The sequence below is a fragment of the Phytophthora infestans genome, genomic scaffold, assembly GCF_000142945.1.
Source record: "Phytophthora infestans T30-4 supercont1.18 genomic scaffold, whole genome shotgun sequence".
Taxonomy (NCBI): Eukaryota; Oomycota; class Peronosporomycetes; order Peronosporales; family Peronosporaceae; genus Phytophthora; species Phytophthora infestans.
In genome coordinates this window covers 1,449,059-1,464,565 of record NW_003303741.1, presented here as the reverse complement: position 1 = coordinate 1,464,565, position 15,507 = coordinate 1,449,059, and the positions used below count along the sequence as shown (strand labels likewise).

Here is a 15,507-nt window from a genome sequence, read left to right as displayed (position 1 = left end):
TGGCAAGTGACTTGACACCATTTGCTCCCATTCCTTCGGGCACTTTCCCTCTGGCGCCAGCCTGAAAAGCCGGACCAACGTCAAAGTTTTTTTAAGGCAATTCCCAATCCGTTGCCACCAGATCACCTTCACTACCATGTCGACAAGTGCGGACTTGCCGGACCCGCAGGAGCTCACAGCGCTGCCGCCTCTGTCCCCCACCATGGAGCGTGCCTTCTCCGAGGCCTTCGCGGACATGTCGGAGCTTGAGAAGAGCGAGGACGCCACTGTCATAAAACTGGAGACGCCGTCGGACGCTCTACAGCCGCAGTGGCCGGCCAGTGACGACGACACGCCGTTCACCAAGAAACACGCAGCTTCGTCACCGTCTCCAGACAACCAACAAAGACACAATAGTGAAATCCGCAGCATGAGTCCCAGTGGGTCCAAGAAACAGACAGCAAAGGACTCAGTCGAAGCCAAGCGTGCAAGACGCTCCGCCATTGAGAAAAAGTCGAGGCAAAGGCGTCAAAGTATTCTCAAAAGGATGAGGGACGAGGTCAAGCACCTGGAAACGCTTTACACTGATATGGCCAACAGGAAAGAGACAGGAGCATGGTCCAGTAGCTTGGAGAAACAGGCACAGAAATGCTGTGGGAATAGTGCAGTGATGGACGAGCTCCAGCAGAAATACTCAGAGCTGACGCTGGTGGCTCATGCACTGGAAGAGGATCAGGAAGATCTGCAAAAACTGCTTCAGCAGCATGAAGAGTTCCAGAAGGCGGTCAGGAGCCTGTCGGACGAAGACATGGAAGAGAGGAACCGCATCTGGGACACTGGAGTACCGCCTAGTGCGTCCTTTAAGGCGAGATTTAAGACGCTGACTATGGCAGAGTGCTACGCACTGGTACGCGAGTCGCACGAGGAGATTCAGAGATTTAGCGACGCTGAGCACTTCGAGACAACAGGAGCGAACTTCATGGGCTGGACAGATAAAAGGAAGTACGACTCGAGGACAGGGTCACTTCAGTATGCATTTACGAAAAAGTTCCCACTTGAGTCTCCTGAGGGTCTGCTTATGAGTACCTGGGACATTTTCTTGGATGCCTCCAAGTTTAAAGACATGTCGTTTGACAGATCGGTGAACACGCGGTACCAAGTGCTGCAACAGATGAATGACGACCTGCGAATTGTCCGGCGGGATCACAGGATCCCGAATATTGAGATGACGTTCGCCACGGTTCAGATTATTTTCCGCCTGCAGACTCCTACAGGCTACACATTGTGCATGCGTACGATCCCCGCACCCGAAATTCAAGGCGTCCAGGACCAACACGAATATTTTTACGACGTTTACCACTGGTACGGATCAACCCAAATTGATTTTTTTTGCAGTTCTGTGATGGGTTGATTTTTTTTTTGACATTTTGGGTGCGTTTACTTTTGCAGGACACATTTCAATCGACTGTATGATGAGTTCGGCAACCCTGCGGGATGCGAGATTGTTGCAGCAGGCTCCATCGCCGACCAGAATCAGCTCAAGTCTACGTATTGGCTGTTCGAGCTCGTGTGTTCCATTTTGCGCTGGGAGACAGCGTGCGTCGCGCCGCTGTTCCTCAAGCAGATTTAGCCACATACTTCATCAGTATTAGAAACTCACTACTGCGTAGTACACCATCTATGGTTGTTGCATGATGCACCAACTCCAAATTCACTGCCACAATTGCCATCAGCTTTGCTGCTTGAAATGCTTTCAACTTGTGAAAATTTCAAGAGCAACTTTTCGGCTAGTATAAAAAGGTCCGACGTCGGTCCCAATTGAATGTCATACATCCCGATCACCAGAGCGCAGAGAGCACCAACACTCTCGGAGTTGGATGCTGAAAAAGAAAGCAAGGCAAAACGTGATGCCCTCTGTGCCCCACGAAGAGGACGATGCGGCCGTCCTGCTAGACTTACTGGAGATGGAGACGCTGCCGCCTCTGTCGCCGACGATGCAGCGCGCTTTTTTCGAGGCCATCGCCGACGAAGAGGGGGACGAGGCAGTCAGTCTTCGTCAAAGTGAAGCGCCATGGACCTCGCCGTCGGAGTTGTGTTCACCGAGCTTGGAAGCGATGACTACTGAGTGGCAAGAAGACGTGACAACGATGAGTCCAAGTGAGTCGAAGACAGGAGCGAATGACTTGCCAGAGGACAGAAGAGCTCGACGCTCGGCGATCGAGAAGAAGTCGAGGCAAAGAAGGCAACACGTTCTCAGACGCATGCGCCAGGAGGTGAAGCAGCTGGAAAATGTGTTCACAGAGATGACCAAAAGGCAAGAGGCAACTCTGACGCCAAATAATACCAAATTGCAGCACAACTACTCGCAGTTGTCGCTGGTAACACAGGCCCTCGAGGAAGATCGCGCCAAGATGCTGAAGTTATTAGAGAGCCATGAGTTGTTTCAACGCACAGCTGATGCGATGGCGAGAAGAGGCTCCAGTCGTCGTGAAACGTTAACAAACCAGAGCCACAAGGACGATTTCGTGTGGGACACAGGGGTACCTCCGTCGTCTTCCTTCGCGGTGCAAATTCGCCAACGCTCGTCTGCAGAATGCTACGAACTCGTTCGCGAGACGTATGAAACCATCAAACGCTTCGATGACGGTGGGCAATTCGTATCGACAGGTGCGAACTTCATGGGCTGGACAGACAAACGCAAATACGACGAGTCTCGAGCGCTGCAATACGGTTTTGCCAAGACTTTCCCACTGGAAAGCGCCGAGAAACTGATCATGCAGACGTGGGACGTCTTCTGCCATGCCGATAGCATGGCGCATTTGTCGTTCAACGCGTCGGTCATCCACCGGTTCCAGATCGTTCAGACACTAGGCGACGACCTCTGTATCATCCGGCGAGACCATAAATTCCCCAACTTGCCACTAAACTTCCTTACTGTGCACATTGTGTTTCGACTGGAGACACCTTCAGGCTACACGCTATGCATGCGAACTATCCCGACGCCCGAGCTCATGGAGGCCTTGGAGCCGCATGAGTTATACTACGACGTCTTCCACTGGTACGTCATACAAAGACCTTTTGACGTGGGTTTTATCGTTGTCTCTCACACTTTTCCATTAGGACCCACTTCAACCACGCCTTTGACGAGGATGGCAAGCCCGCAGGCTGTGAGATCTCGACGGGCGGCTACATTGCCGACGTGAAGCAACTCGTGTCCAAATACTGGCTGTTTGAGTTGGTCATGTCAGTGCTGCGCTGGGAGAACATGTGCGTGGCTCCACTGTTCCTCAAGTGCGTGTGATATCCGGCAACACGTTCATTGACACTTTGACACTTTCATTGACACTAAAAAACACATTAAACCCAAGGTGCCAGCAATATGTTGCCTTAACTTCGTCACCACTTTACAAATTGCCTTCGAAAGCTTCAGCATTAGTCCACTCATCATCGCATCCACGTGCCGGCAACTGGTGTTTCATCCAATCACGATGCACCCTTCTCGCCCCCCCCCCCGCCAGCTTCCGATGACGCAATTCATAAATCGCAGGTCAAGTGAAGTGAACGCTGCTCTCTGTGCGCGCCTGCCGTCAAGACCAGGTGTACATGTACGTTGCAGGTTCGTTTTCTGTGGCCAAAAGCGACGGGCTCATCTTGTTGCACCTGTTTTTCGGTGCGCAAGGTCAGATCCCTCGATGGAAATCGTCACTCAGCAGTCGCAACTGCTCGAAAACGAGGTCGACAATATTCTTGGCGTTTCGGCCACTGACGAGACGCACAAGCCCGTCAAAAAGAGAAGCGGTGCCAAAGGCAAATCCGCAGATGCCAACGCAAATTCCGCGCGACGCGCGCGCCGCTCTGAGATCGAGAAGAAGTCGCGGCAGCGGCGACAGGTCCGTTAAGCTCGGGCAACATTGAAGTACTGTAGTTGACGCTGAGCCGACTTTTACGCTGTTTGCAGGGCTCGATCAAAGTGATGCGAGACGAAATGAAAGTGCTCGAGCGCGAGTATCTGCGTCTGGCAACACGCGCGGCAACGGCGTCCAGTGACGCCACTTCGGAAGAAGACGCTAGCGACAACGACCAGCACGAACGCGGCATCCTATTGGACCCGACGCAGGTGCAGACACTGCGCAAAAAGTTCCTCCGTCTCTCGTCGGAAGCGGCTGCGCTGCGTAAAGAACAGAAACAACTACACAAGATCCTGAACGTGCAGCAACTTTTCCGTGACTCTTCCCAGGCGCTGGCTGCGGAATTCACAGGATCGGACTGTGATCCGAGGCTGAATGCCGTGCACCACGCGCACTTCGAGCCCTTGGCAACTGAAACGTGCTTTTCCATCATGCGCGACTCGTACGACGTCATCACGCGGTTCGAAGCGGGCCAGGACTTTGTTACGACCGGATCGTCGCTCTTTGGGTGGAGCGACCGGCGTCGCCTGGACGACGACGAGTCCAAGATGATTTTCTGCTTCCGTAAAATGTTCGAGAACCAGAGCTGCGAGCGCCTCATGGAGGAATCCTGGCGCACTTTTTCCGATCTAGAATTTATGCGCCGTGTGGTATTTTCCTCCAAAGTGGGTCTAGATCTCGAGATCTTGCAGGTGGTGAACCGCGACGCGCTTGTGGTGCGTCGCCACACCAACTATCGCGCCATGGGACGTAGTTTCCACACAGTCTACTTGTTGTTCCGACTGCAGACTGCAAATGGCTACACCGTGTGTTTCCGCACGATTCCAGCACCGGGCATCCAGCAGGCACTGGGTGAGGGAGAGGCGTGGATCGATCTCTTTCATTGGACGACTCTGTCGCGCGTACCAGATGCAGACGGTGTGCTCACGGGCTGCGAGATCTCGTTCGGTGGGTCGATTGGCGCTGGTGTGATGAATTTTGCGGCACACTGGATGCTCGAGCTCATTATGACCGTTGTGCGCTGGGAAAACGCTTGTGTGGCCCCTCTCTTTATCAAGTAGGCTGTAGGTAGTTTGAGTCGCTGCATGCGCTACGCTCACGGGTTTCAATTCATGTTACACAAGCGAAACTTGTACATGTATTTGAATGTAGCCATCTTCAGTCTCATATCGCTGTATCCATGTTCAGGTGGATTTTCGCAGCGACTGCTGAAGATCTTCAGCTGCCGCAATTGAGACCGGCGCAGGGCTGATGATGGTTTTGTATGACCATGAACGCAATGTGGCTTTGCTCGATGCGATACGTATGTGTTTGACAAGCTTCCCGCCTCGATCTCACCTGAGAACGCGCACGCGGTGCCGCTACTGAAATGGCGTCCGGCACAATTGACGTTTGCTGTATTTCGCTACATCGAGTGGAAGAGCTCGACGCACGCAACAATTGTGCTCGATACACACATAAATATCACAGTAATACATGTTCATGTAACGTTATGAGAGAATTTTGCGCGTCAGTAATTGACAAGGCTATGCATACCGGTACAATGCATTTGAAAGCACCGAGGTAAACCTTCCGCAGGCCATGCCACCAAGTGCAGTACATGTAATCTCTTGACAAGCTTCACTTGCACTGGATTTTCATTTGATGATGGACTGACTCTTTTCGGGCTCCCCATTGGTCAAAATTCGTTTCGAATGGACACTCATCGTTTTTTTGCACCTCAATGAAACTGACTACCTCTTCTTACTGAGCTCCAGTTTATTTGCTTCGGCAATTGCGTGAGGCCATGCTTGTGAAATCATTTCCCGTTTTCCGTTCCCGGACTCAAGCGGAAGACTCAAAAGACAACCAAGATGGAAGACGAATGTGATATGCTCGAGTGCTGCCTGTGCGGTGCCCTCTGCGGTGCCTGCTGTGCCTCCGCTGCAGACTCTGGCGACGACCGCCGCCGCAACGGCCGCTACTCGGACGACTACCGCAACCAGCAGCCTGTGTATGTGCAGCCAGTGGTTGTGCAGCAGCAGCCGGGATACGGCCCACCTCCAGGACAGCCAGGTTACGCTTCGCCCCCACAGGGTTACGCACCTCCTCCTGGAGAGTACCATCAGTACCCGCCGCAACAGTACCCTCCGGGACAGTATCCGCCCCAGCAGTATCCGCCGCAGCAGTACCCGCCCAAGTACTGAGAAAATGACGGCGCGACAGTCAAGAGGAAGACTCACAAATCACTTGACTGAAGAGAGGGAGTCCCCACACACTCGGAATGGATCGAACGGACTGAGAAGAGGGGTCACAAGAGATAATGATGCAGTGAAGTTAATTGTTGAGTTTCGTCTTGATAAGACGCACTGAAGACACGCTGACGATGGCGTAGGTGTGAGATAAACTACTAAGATTATATGATTGTTGTTGCCTTTATCCTAGTGAGCTTTTTAACGTTTGTTTGGCGTATGTTGTGATGCTCATTGCCGTACTGAAAGCATATTACACCACGTAAGTACAGATTCAACTCCCATAAATGATGCTCTACCATTTAATATCGCGTGATAAAGATGATCAAAAATCGCGATTTCTCAACCTCCCAGTTTTGCTGATCGGGATTCAGTACATTCTCTAGTGCTACTATTAATACACTAGCAGAGCGCCGCTGCTACGCGGTGGTAGATTAGGTTAAGTTCTACTTGTTTTGGCCTTCCTGCCTCCGCTACGCTTCGGCGGGTTAAGTATTACAAAATGCTAGGCCCCCCTATGCGCCTCGATATTTTTAAATTATTAAGCTATCTGGGTCAGCATCATGCTTACCTAATTCAAAAAATATATTCTAATTATCCTGAATCAAGATTCTTACTACAACCTCTTGATTATTGTTGGTTATCACTGTATCTTCATCTTCCACCCAAAAGCACCTGCACTTCAAATAACACTTATACAAACGCTACACAATATGTTTAGTTTAGCGTCGTGCTCGATACCACGGGCCGTTTCTGAGCCATGAAACTTAGCTCACATCAACGCAAAAGATAGTAAAGGCGTGTTCAGCTTGCCCTACTTACCCGCTTGTACTGCCTGTTTAATACCGTATTGTTAGTAGCTTAAGATTGATCACTTCTCATACCAAACTCAATGAAAAACAAAGCAATATTCAATTTTGTACAGTTTAATACTTTTAGCGCTCATTTTGTGCTGATTCATAATGAGTCATTAGACACTAATCTGTGCCAGTTATGATGAAAGCATCTAGATAATGCGTCACAAGATGCCTTGCTGTTGTTATTGTTGACGGCGGTGTTTTTTTATTTGATAGTTTAACGATGATTCCAGGAAAGTTAAACGTCATTTAGGCTTAAATTAACGTTTCTTTATGAAATCTACTTGACCAACTATATTTAACACCTCTCGTGTTTTGTTGTTGTCTTACCGCTCCATTTAAAATCGTATCCTACGCCCTTGTCGGCGACACGTCCACCCGTTATGTAGTATCGGATTTTGCTGTCTAAACAACTCTTAGAAAACAATGATTTACAGCAGTAACACATATGAGTTTATTTTATTGAATCTAAAACTATCTATCTTTATGGATCAAGCGACAACGTTTATTAGAAGCGTTGTTTTTACGGTCAGTTCTTATGGCCAGCTTCTGTTGTACATGTACTACGATTTGGTAGCTCAGTCACCTCACTCTCAGATTTATTAATATTTCTGCAACAAAACAGTTGTAGTTATTAAAGTCATTGTAATTTAAGAAACTATTATGTACAGAGTACTACAAATTTTATAGTATGGCCTCGAATTCCTACGTGTACGCTAAGCACCCTGCAGCTAAGGAAGCGTATTTTAATTGAGAATAAGTAGCTCTGTCTGTTTCGCACGACGTTAAGATATTATTTGAACTTTCCAACAATGTACGTTGTGTACATCAAACAAAATGGAAACAGCGTTTGTGATTAAGTTGGCGCGAATGCAAATGTCTAAGCAAGGACACGAAACACGATGGGATAGAAGAGCAACACGAAGCACGGAAGGTCATGGACGGTGATTGAAGATTTAGCCGATGCAAACCACGAAGTGTTTTACGTAGCGTGAAAGATGGAAGTGCACGCAGCCATGAAAAGGACAGAAGGACAAGAATATGACGGGAGCGTACGGGCCACAGAAGGGAACTTAATACGTAGACACCCCAGCATGCCGGAATGCACGGACTACGAAAGAGCACGCACGCTCGAAGCCACGGTAGAACACGTACCGGTGAGAGCGCACAGAAACAATTCTCCAGCAACACCACGGGTAGACATGGAGCACAGTCAACCGACCAAACCTGAGCCCGCAGGAGGCCAGATACGGGAAATCAGAAATCATTAATCTTTGGAGCACGATGCCTAGGAAGAACATGAGCTCACCGATCCACGGAGCGCGGCACTACGGTAGCTAACGATAAGACAGACGACAGCCCAGCCCCGACACCAGAGATAACACGACAGCATGACGGTCAGCGAAGGCGGCCCCCATTGGCTAAAATCAACATTGTGTTTTGTACACACTGTATGTGGACTACACATCGTACTTAAAAGCACCGCTTAAATTTCATTTTGATCCAAGGCCACGCAAAGGGCGCTGCCTGTGTGCGCGTTAGTTAGCATTAGTATAAGGCGCCGATGGGCACACACGTACTATATCGTCGTAGGAGCTGTTATAAAAAATTGTAGGCTTTGGTGACTCATATTTCGGTTTCAATCGAAACTTTAGTACTTATTGGTTTTAGAATGATATTTTAGGCTTCATACTACTTTTCTAATAATAAAACTAACAAAACAGTTTAGAGTAGTATTATTCTAGATACAATATCATATTTTTCTTGCGGCTATTTGTAGTAATAGTACACATAATTATTATATCAGCGTTTGATAATAAATAACAATTGTATTACTATTAATAATAATGTGAATACTTTATAATAAGATTATTGTGGCTTACCCCTGCACCCCACACTGCCCCCGGGAAAAAGTATCATCTTCCGTTGAATCTGCGCGCGTAGTGTGCGACCTTAAGATATTGTGTGAGCTTCCAACAATATATGCTATGTATATCAAACAAAATCGGAACAGCGTTTGTGATTCAGCTAGCGCGGAGGCACGTGACTCAGCAAGAACACGAAACACGAAAGAACACCGACCCACACTATGTAGACGATGGAATAGAAGAGCAACACGAAGCACGGAAGGTCATGGACAATGATAGAAGACTTAGCTGATGCAAACCACAAAGTTGTATGGGTAGCGTGACAGGCGGAAGAGCACACAGCCATGAAAAGGACAGAAGGACAAGAATATGACGGGAGCGTACGGGCCACGGAAAGATACTAATTATATAGACACCCCAGCATGCTGAAAGGCACGACTACGGAAGAGCACGCACGTTCGAGACCACAGTAGAGCGCGTAGCGGTAATAGTGCACGGAAACGTATTCTCCAATAGCGCCACGGTGGAGCACGGAGCACATGGGAGGACCAAACACGTGGCCACGAGACACAAAGGGGGAATCACCGAGCATTAAAGCACGATACAAGGGTAGAACCGGAACTCACCAGGCCGCGGAGCGCGATACCACAGAAGAACACGATATCACAGACACCATACCAGCCACGAAATCACGAAGAACACGATAACGTGGACGGTGATCCAGCCACTAAAACATGGGAGAACGCAGCCACGGGAGCTATATATATAGACTGGGGATCACTGAACCACGGAACACGATACTACTGTAGAGCTTAAGATCACTGAGCCACGGAAAACGATTGTACTATTGCACGGACGGCGGATCAGGCATGGAAGCACGAGGGAGCGACCGCGATTGCAGACTACAAAGCACTATACCATTGTAGAGCACAGTAACACGGGCACCGCATATAAACTACGCGAGCACAAATGCATAGACAACAAAGCCACACCGCGAGTGCACGATAGCGCGATAACGCGGTCCATGGAGCCTCACGAGGAAAACACGTTACACGGACAACAAGACTGCATGGAGGTACCATCCCACGGAATCGGCCACGAATGACTATGTATCATGAAACCGGTGCCGCACACGTAAACGTTTGAGAGCAGGGAATAGTTAGCAGCCACTAAAGGAATCGTACTAAGGAGAGTGACCCCAAATAAGATAGCGCGTAACCACTAAGCAGCGTGTGCCACGGGTGAGCAAAGGACCTCGAAGCCAGGAAGATCACAAAAGAGCGCCGACCATTGAAGAACATGACATCCAACCTGTAGTACGGGGTACCAAACCACGATATTATACGGGTCCACATGAGACTACGGAATGGTAAGTGGTTAAGTACACGAAGCCAAAACCTACTGAGGTGAACGAGGCTAACACAGTACGCGACACCAAGAAGCACTTAAATTTGAGGTTACCGCATCTCCAACAAACCATGCCACTCCGCCGCGTAGCGGCGGCGAATGGCTAGTCTTACCCCTCTACTGGAGTGTAGTCTGCGTCCGTCCGTCCGTCAGTCCGTCCGTTACGGGCTAGGGTTCTATAATGTATAGCTCATACGCGCGTTCTACTGGCTGCCGAGCGCAGCGAAGGCGGCGTCGATTCGCTAAAATTGCAATATGTGGTGTACATATTATATGTGGTGTACATATTATATGTGGTCTACACATCGTACTTAAATGCATCGTTCAAATTTTATTTTGCCCCCATTTTCAAAACAGAAGCGCGGAACGCCACGTTACTCAAGGTACGCTGCGTGTACGCATGTTAGTTTACATTAGTAGCTAGCAAGACACACATACACAGATAGTCCGAGGTTCCTGGGGCTGCTTAGGGGGTAGCTTATAGCTTGCGGGATTTTATCCTGCAAGTAGGTAGCCGTGCTATGGGGATTAAGCTCTAGAGCCCTCTGGGTTCTTGGGGCTTTATCCCACCGCCCACTCTGCGCGAGAGCACATTTAGCACCTGGTCCATTGACCGCAAACCCGACAGCGAACCAGTTGTGCCGGTTGTTAATGGCTATTGATGGGCACGCACATTGCGTGCGTGCAGTTGGTCAGGAGGGGTACCGTAACTGGCCTATTTCAACCGACAGATGGGATGGGGGCTGTAATAGCCTATCAATAACCAGCCTTTGCAATTAACGGCCGCCTTTTGGCAAAAGGATATCGCACCTCAAGCTACAGTACTATCAGGGGGCCCAACCCTGAAGATTCGACTGCACAATTTGCAAACTAAAGCCGCTCCGGGCCTCACGGCCCGTGACTGTGGGATAAGTGATCGGAGATAACCTTGATGGGGGTACGCAATCCCGGATAGTACGCATATTTTAACACACTACTCTATGAAAACCTACTGCTACGTGCGGTGTACTTAGACATTGTCTAACGCGTCACGTTTTCGTGTTCGCAGAACTATGGTTCGGAGTAAGCGAAAGAGGACGCACGAGGAGCTCGAGGAGGCCCTGCGCGAGAACGAACGCATTAACGCGACACCCATGCAAGAGGAAAAGAATGCACGAAAACGACGTCAGCCCAAGCGCAGGAAGAAACGCTACGACTTGAACAAAGAGCTGAAGGCCCTCAGCGTGCACCAAGACGAGACCGAAGTCACGGAAGCGACGGAAGTTCCAGCTGAGCATATTGAAGAGGAGGAGGAGAAGACGGAAAAGTCTGACCCTGCGGTACATCAGCGCCGGTTTGCGGCCCAGATGAAGGCAGCGTATCAAGCGGGAGCTACCGAAATGGCTTCATTGGCAGTGCTTTTAATACCTCCAGCTCCTGTTCAAAAAGCGATTCCGGTGTCACCTGCGCAACGAGCTCGCGAAAGACGAGCTAACAGGACACTGTCTCAGACAGATCGCGACCGCTCACGCGACGCACAGAGATCTCGCACAAGACGAGCTAATATGTCACTCTCTCAGCGTGATCGTGCGAGGAAAAAAGACGCAGAGCGCAAGCGTGCCCGAAGAGCTCGGTTACATGGAGAAGATCTTCACGAACAACGTGTGAATAATCGGCAGCAGCAAACAGCACACAGGGCGGAGCTAAATGAGCAGCAGCGACAATACGAACGCGACCTAAACCACTAACAGCATGCAAATCGCCGAGCAGAGCTAGAACTAGAAGAGCGAGACACCTTACGTGAGATAAACCGCCAACAGCATGCTTTTCGCCGAGCGGATCTACCAGAAGAAGACCGGGGAGCTGTGCGTGAGCTAAACCGCCAACAACATGCTGATCGACGTGCCGAGCTGTCGGGACAAGAGAGAGATGCTGAACGTGAGCTTCACCGCCAGCAGGAAGGTTATCGACGAGCTCGGTTCACGGATGAGGACCGTCAGCAAGACCTCGAGCGGGTGCGCACTCGACGCCAATGCGTCCGTCATGGCCACGCTCTTATTTCCCTCGCAGACTTCGACGCGTCCATGATAACGGGTGACCGCGTGGTCAACGGGCGACACAAGCTCCCGGCTACAACAGCTTGTCCGATCGGCAATGCTTGGAAGTGGCCAGGCGAGTCTGCGATATCATGCTGTCTGGCAGGCAGGGTAAAGCTGCCTCCTCTGCACCCCGCGCCACCAAAAGTGCTTCAGCTGTACGGAGAACCCGAGTTTCGCCGTCAAATCCGTGCCTACAACCACGCCTTCGCGTTTACATCGATTGGTGCTTCCTGTTCAAACCGATCGTTTCAAAATATACATCAAGACGAGAGCGTTGCAGGTACACACGGGGTGTACACTTATCGCATTCAAGGGACTATGAGGCACTACCTAGGGTCTCTCCTCCCCCACATAGACCGTCGGACAGGCGCACGGGTATCTCCGAAGTTTGCGCAGATCTACATTGTGGATCCAGACATGCAACCCCGCGCGGAGCGACATCTTGGTATATTCGCGGATCTGGATCGTGTTGCACTACTGGACATCGAGAAAATGATGGCAGAGCACAACTCATTAGCGCAACGGTTCCTCCACTTTGGGCAGCAAGTACGCCAACACAACACGGAGGATCCAGTAGACTTGGTGTTCCGTCTACATGACAACTCCTCGCGACCGAGGACGCATAACCGCCCCACTGTGTCTGAAGTGGCTGCGACCCAACCTGGCTCAGCCTCGGGATCTACTGCTCTTTACACGCGATCAAAGGCTGCTACGTTTGTACGAGACTCACGCCGATTACGATCCACTCCAATACCCTTATCTCCTTCCATATGGAGAGAAGGGCTGGACCTACACAGACGAGTTCGCGAATGGTGCTGAGTATCGAAACAAGTACGAGACTCACGCCGATTACGATCCACTCCAATACCCGCATCTCCTTCCATATGGAGAGAAGGGCTGGACCTACACAGACGAGTTCGCGAATGGTGCTGAGTATCAAAACAAGAAGACGATATCGCTTCGTGAACACGTAGCGTTCCGCCTTCATCAGAAAGTGGATAACCAGTCCGCTCTCCACCAAGGTGGGCGTCTATTTCAGCAGTGGTGTGTAGATCAGCGTGCAAAATGTGGGCAAGAACAGCTTCGCTGGGTGGCCGACAATCAGAAAACACTACGCGCCGATCAATACAGGGGTGTTCAAGACGCTTTGCTCAACGAAGATACTTTGGCTCTGGGGGAAGGAGAAGTGCTGCTGTCGGAATATGACCGTGCCCAGAACAGCTTGGTGCACCCGGATCGGGACGGAGGCAACAGAGGACGACCAACCCACTTTCTTAATCAGGTTGGCAAGCGTATCATACTACCGGCTTCGCACCTGGGTAGCCCGCGGTCCATGTACAAGTCGTATCAAGATTCGATGGCAATTGTTCGGGAGTATGGACGACCCGACGTCTTCCTGACTGAAACGTGCAACCCTAAGTGGGACGAGATTCTTGAAGCGATACCTTCCGATATCCAGACAGCTCAAGATCGACCAAACATCGTGGCTCGCGTGTGGCAGCAGAAACTGCAAGCGGCGCTTGACGGTTTAAACCAAGGCGTTCTGGGGCGAGTGCGCGCGCGGATTTACGCTGTCGATTTTCAAAAACGAGGGCTCCCCCACGCTCACGAATTGATTATTCTGGCTGACGAAGACAAACCTCGAACGCGCGAGATCGTAGACAAGATGGTATGTGCTGAGATCTCAGATAAGGATAAAAACCCTCTGCTGTATGAGACGGTCATGTCATGCATGCTCCATGGTCCAGGCGGGCCTGCAAACCCTTCCTGCGCGTGTATGAAGGACGGCAAGTGCACCAAGGAGTATCCGAAGCCCTTAGCAGAAGTTATACAAGCCAATGGGTGCCTTCCAAAACCTGTATAAAACTGTTTTATCACAAAGTTTTGATGACTTCTTTAATCACACTTTTATCACGGTGATGCGTTTTTATACCGGTTTTATCAAAACCGTACTGCCAAAACCTTACATTAAAGTTTATTCCGTTCCGAATAGAGTAAGGTTGAAGTATCTAACATATTGATTTCATTATTAACGGACGATCTTTACTAATTAAAATGGGACAAAAAACTGATAAATTTGTCTATTTTTTAAGATACCACCACGATGGCGCGCTGCCAGCACCCTCTTCCCTGCAACTCACGGCTTTCTCTCGCCAGATATAAACGATAGAGGGGCCCATGCGCGGCGCCGGCGTTCTTCTTGCGCTATGCGCGACGTCGCAAACGCGACACAATCTCGAAAAGTGTGTTAAACGGCTTCGTATACGGCTGCATGAAGAGAGGAGGCATGTAGAGTGGGAGCGGTTGCTGCGCATGCGGCATTACGTGACCCTCGACTGTCTAAAACACCCCGAAGAGTCGAATTGGATGGTTTTTTGGCGTCGGAACACCGAGAAGAATATGCTTAGCAAAACTAGCCTATCAAGGTAGTAACTTACGACGATGTTTGTATGTGCCAGAGCAATGGTTTTTGTTAACCTGTTATTTTTATTTTTTTATTTATGTGTGCCAGGGGCGCGTTTGAGCAGCCCTTGGAGCGATTCTCCCAATTCTACATCATTCCAGTATACAATCCAGCAGGCGGTCGGCCACGGCGGCTCCAGCACCACCACCAGGTGCTGGGTTTGCTTCTTGCTTTCTATGTTGGATCTATGAAGCGGAGTACCCTGTGCTCGGAATTCGGAGTGCCTCCGTCGACGTTGAGTAGAGTTCTCAACGCGGCGGAGGAAGCCCTGGCATCGGCTTTAGTGGGCTTTAGTCCAGCTCGAATTGTGTGGCCCTCCCCCGCACGGCAACGTGCACTTGCCCAACTGGTTGAGAGCCGGCAGCCGATGCTAAGATATACATGGGGTTTCTCGATGGGAAAAACTTAAGAGTGAGAGTAATTGTACGTGGTCATTTTAGCGTCCAACACTTCTAACTTTAGATTGTAAATGTACGTGTATTGATTTGGTTACAGGTACAGCACCGTCAGACGTCGATCTCCAAAATGCGCATTACAATGGTTGGCTGCATCACGTCTTCGTTACGGGAACGTTATGCTTCCGTGCTGACGGGCTAATTGTGTGTGCGAAACACAATTGCCCAGGAAGCTGGAACGTCGGCGATACTAGCCTCGGCTTTCGCCGCAAACTGGCAGATACGTCCCTGAACCCCGATTCCCGCTACGGCATTGTCGC

General features: G+C 50.2%; 4 protein-coding genes across 4 annotated transcripts; all 4 read left to right on the top strand.

Annotated features, from left to right (window-relative positions):
- Positions 1-136: 136 nt before the first annotated feature.
- Positions 137-1,609, top strand: PITG_10473 (uncharacterized protein; the record flags this gene model as incomplete). The annotated part of the gene is made up of 4 exons (XM_002902212.1): positions 137-288; positions 397-538; positions 659-1,341; positions 1,429-1,609. The coding sequence occupies 4 exons, from the start codon at positions 137-139 to the stop codon at positions 1,607-1,609; spliced, it is 1,158 nt and encodes a 385-aa protein (XP_002902258.1).
- A 484-nt stretch (positions 1,610-2,093) lies between these two features.
- Positions 2,094-3,280, top strand: PITG_10472 (uncharacterized protein; the record flags this gene model as incomplete). Its single annotated transcript, XM_002902211.1, has 3 exons — positions 2,094-2,270; positions 2,334-3,037; positions 3,100-3,280. The coding sequence occupies 3 exons, from the start codon at positions 2,094-2,096 to the stop codon at positions 3,278-3,280; spliced, it is 1,062 nt and encodes a 353-aa protein (XP_002902257.1).
- Positions 3,281-3,952: 672 nt separating this feature from the next.
- On the top strand, positions 3,953-4,948 carry PITG_10471 (uncharacterized protein; the record flags this gene model as incomplete). The annotated part of the gene is made up of 1 exon (XM_002902210.1): positions 3,953-4,948. One exon carries the CDS (start codon positions 3,953-3,955, stop codon positions 4,946-4,948), a length of 996 nt encoding a protein of 331 aa, XP_002902256.1.
- Positions 4,949-5,700: 752 nt separating this feature from the next.
- Positions 5,701-6,305, top strand: PITG_10470 (uncharacterized protein; the record flags this gene model as incomplete). Its single annotated transcript, XM_002902209.1, has 1 exon — positions 5,701-6,305. One exon carries the CDS (start codon positions 5,741-5,743, stop codon positions 6,071-6,073), a length of 333 nt encoding a protein of 110 aa, XP_002902255.1.
- Between the last annotated feature and the right edge of the window lie 9,202 nt (positions 6,306-15,507).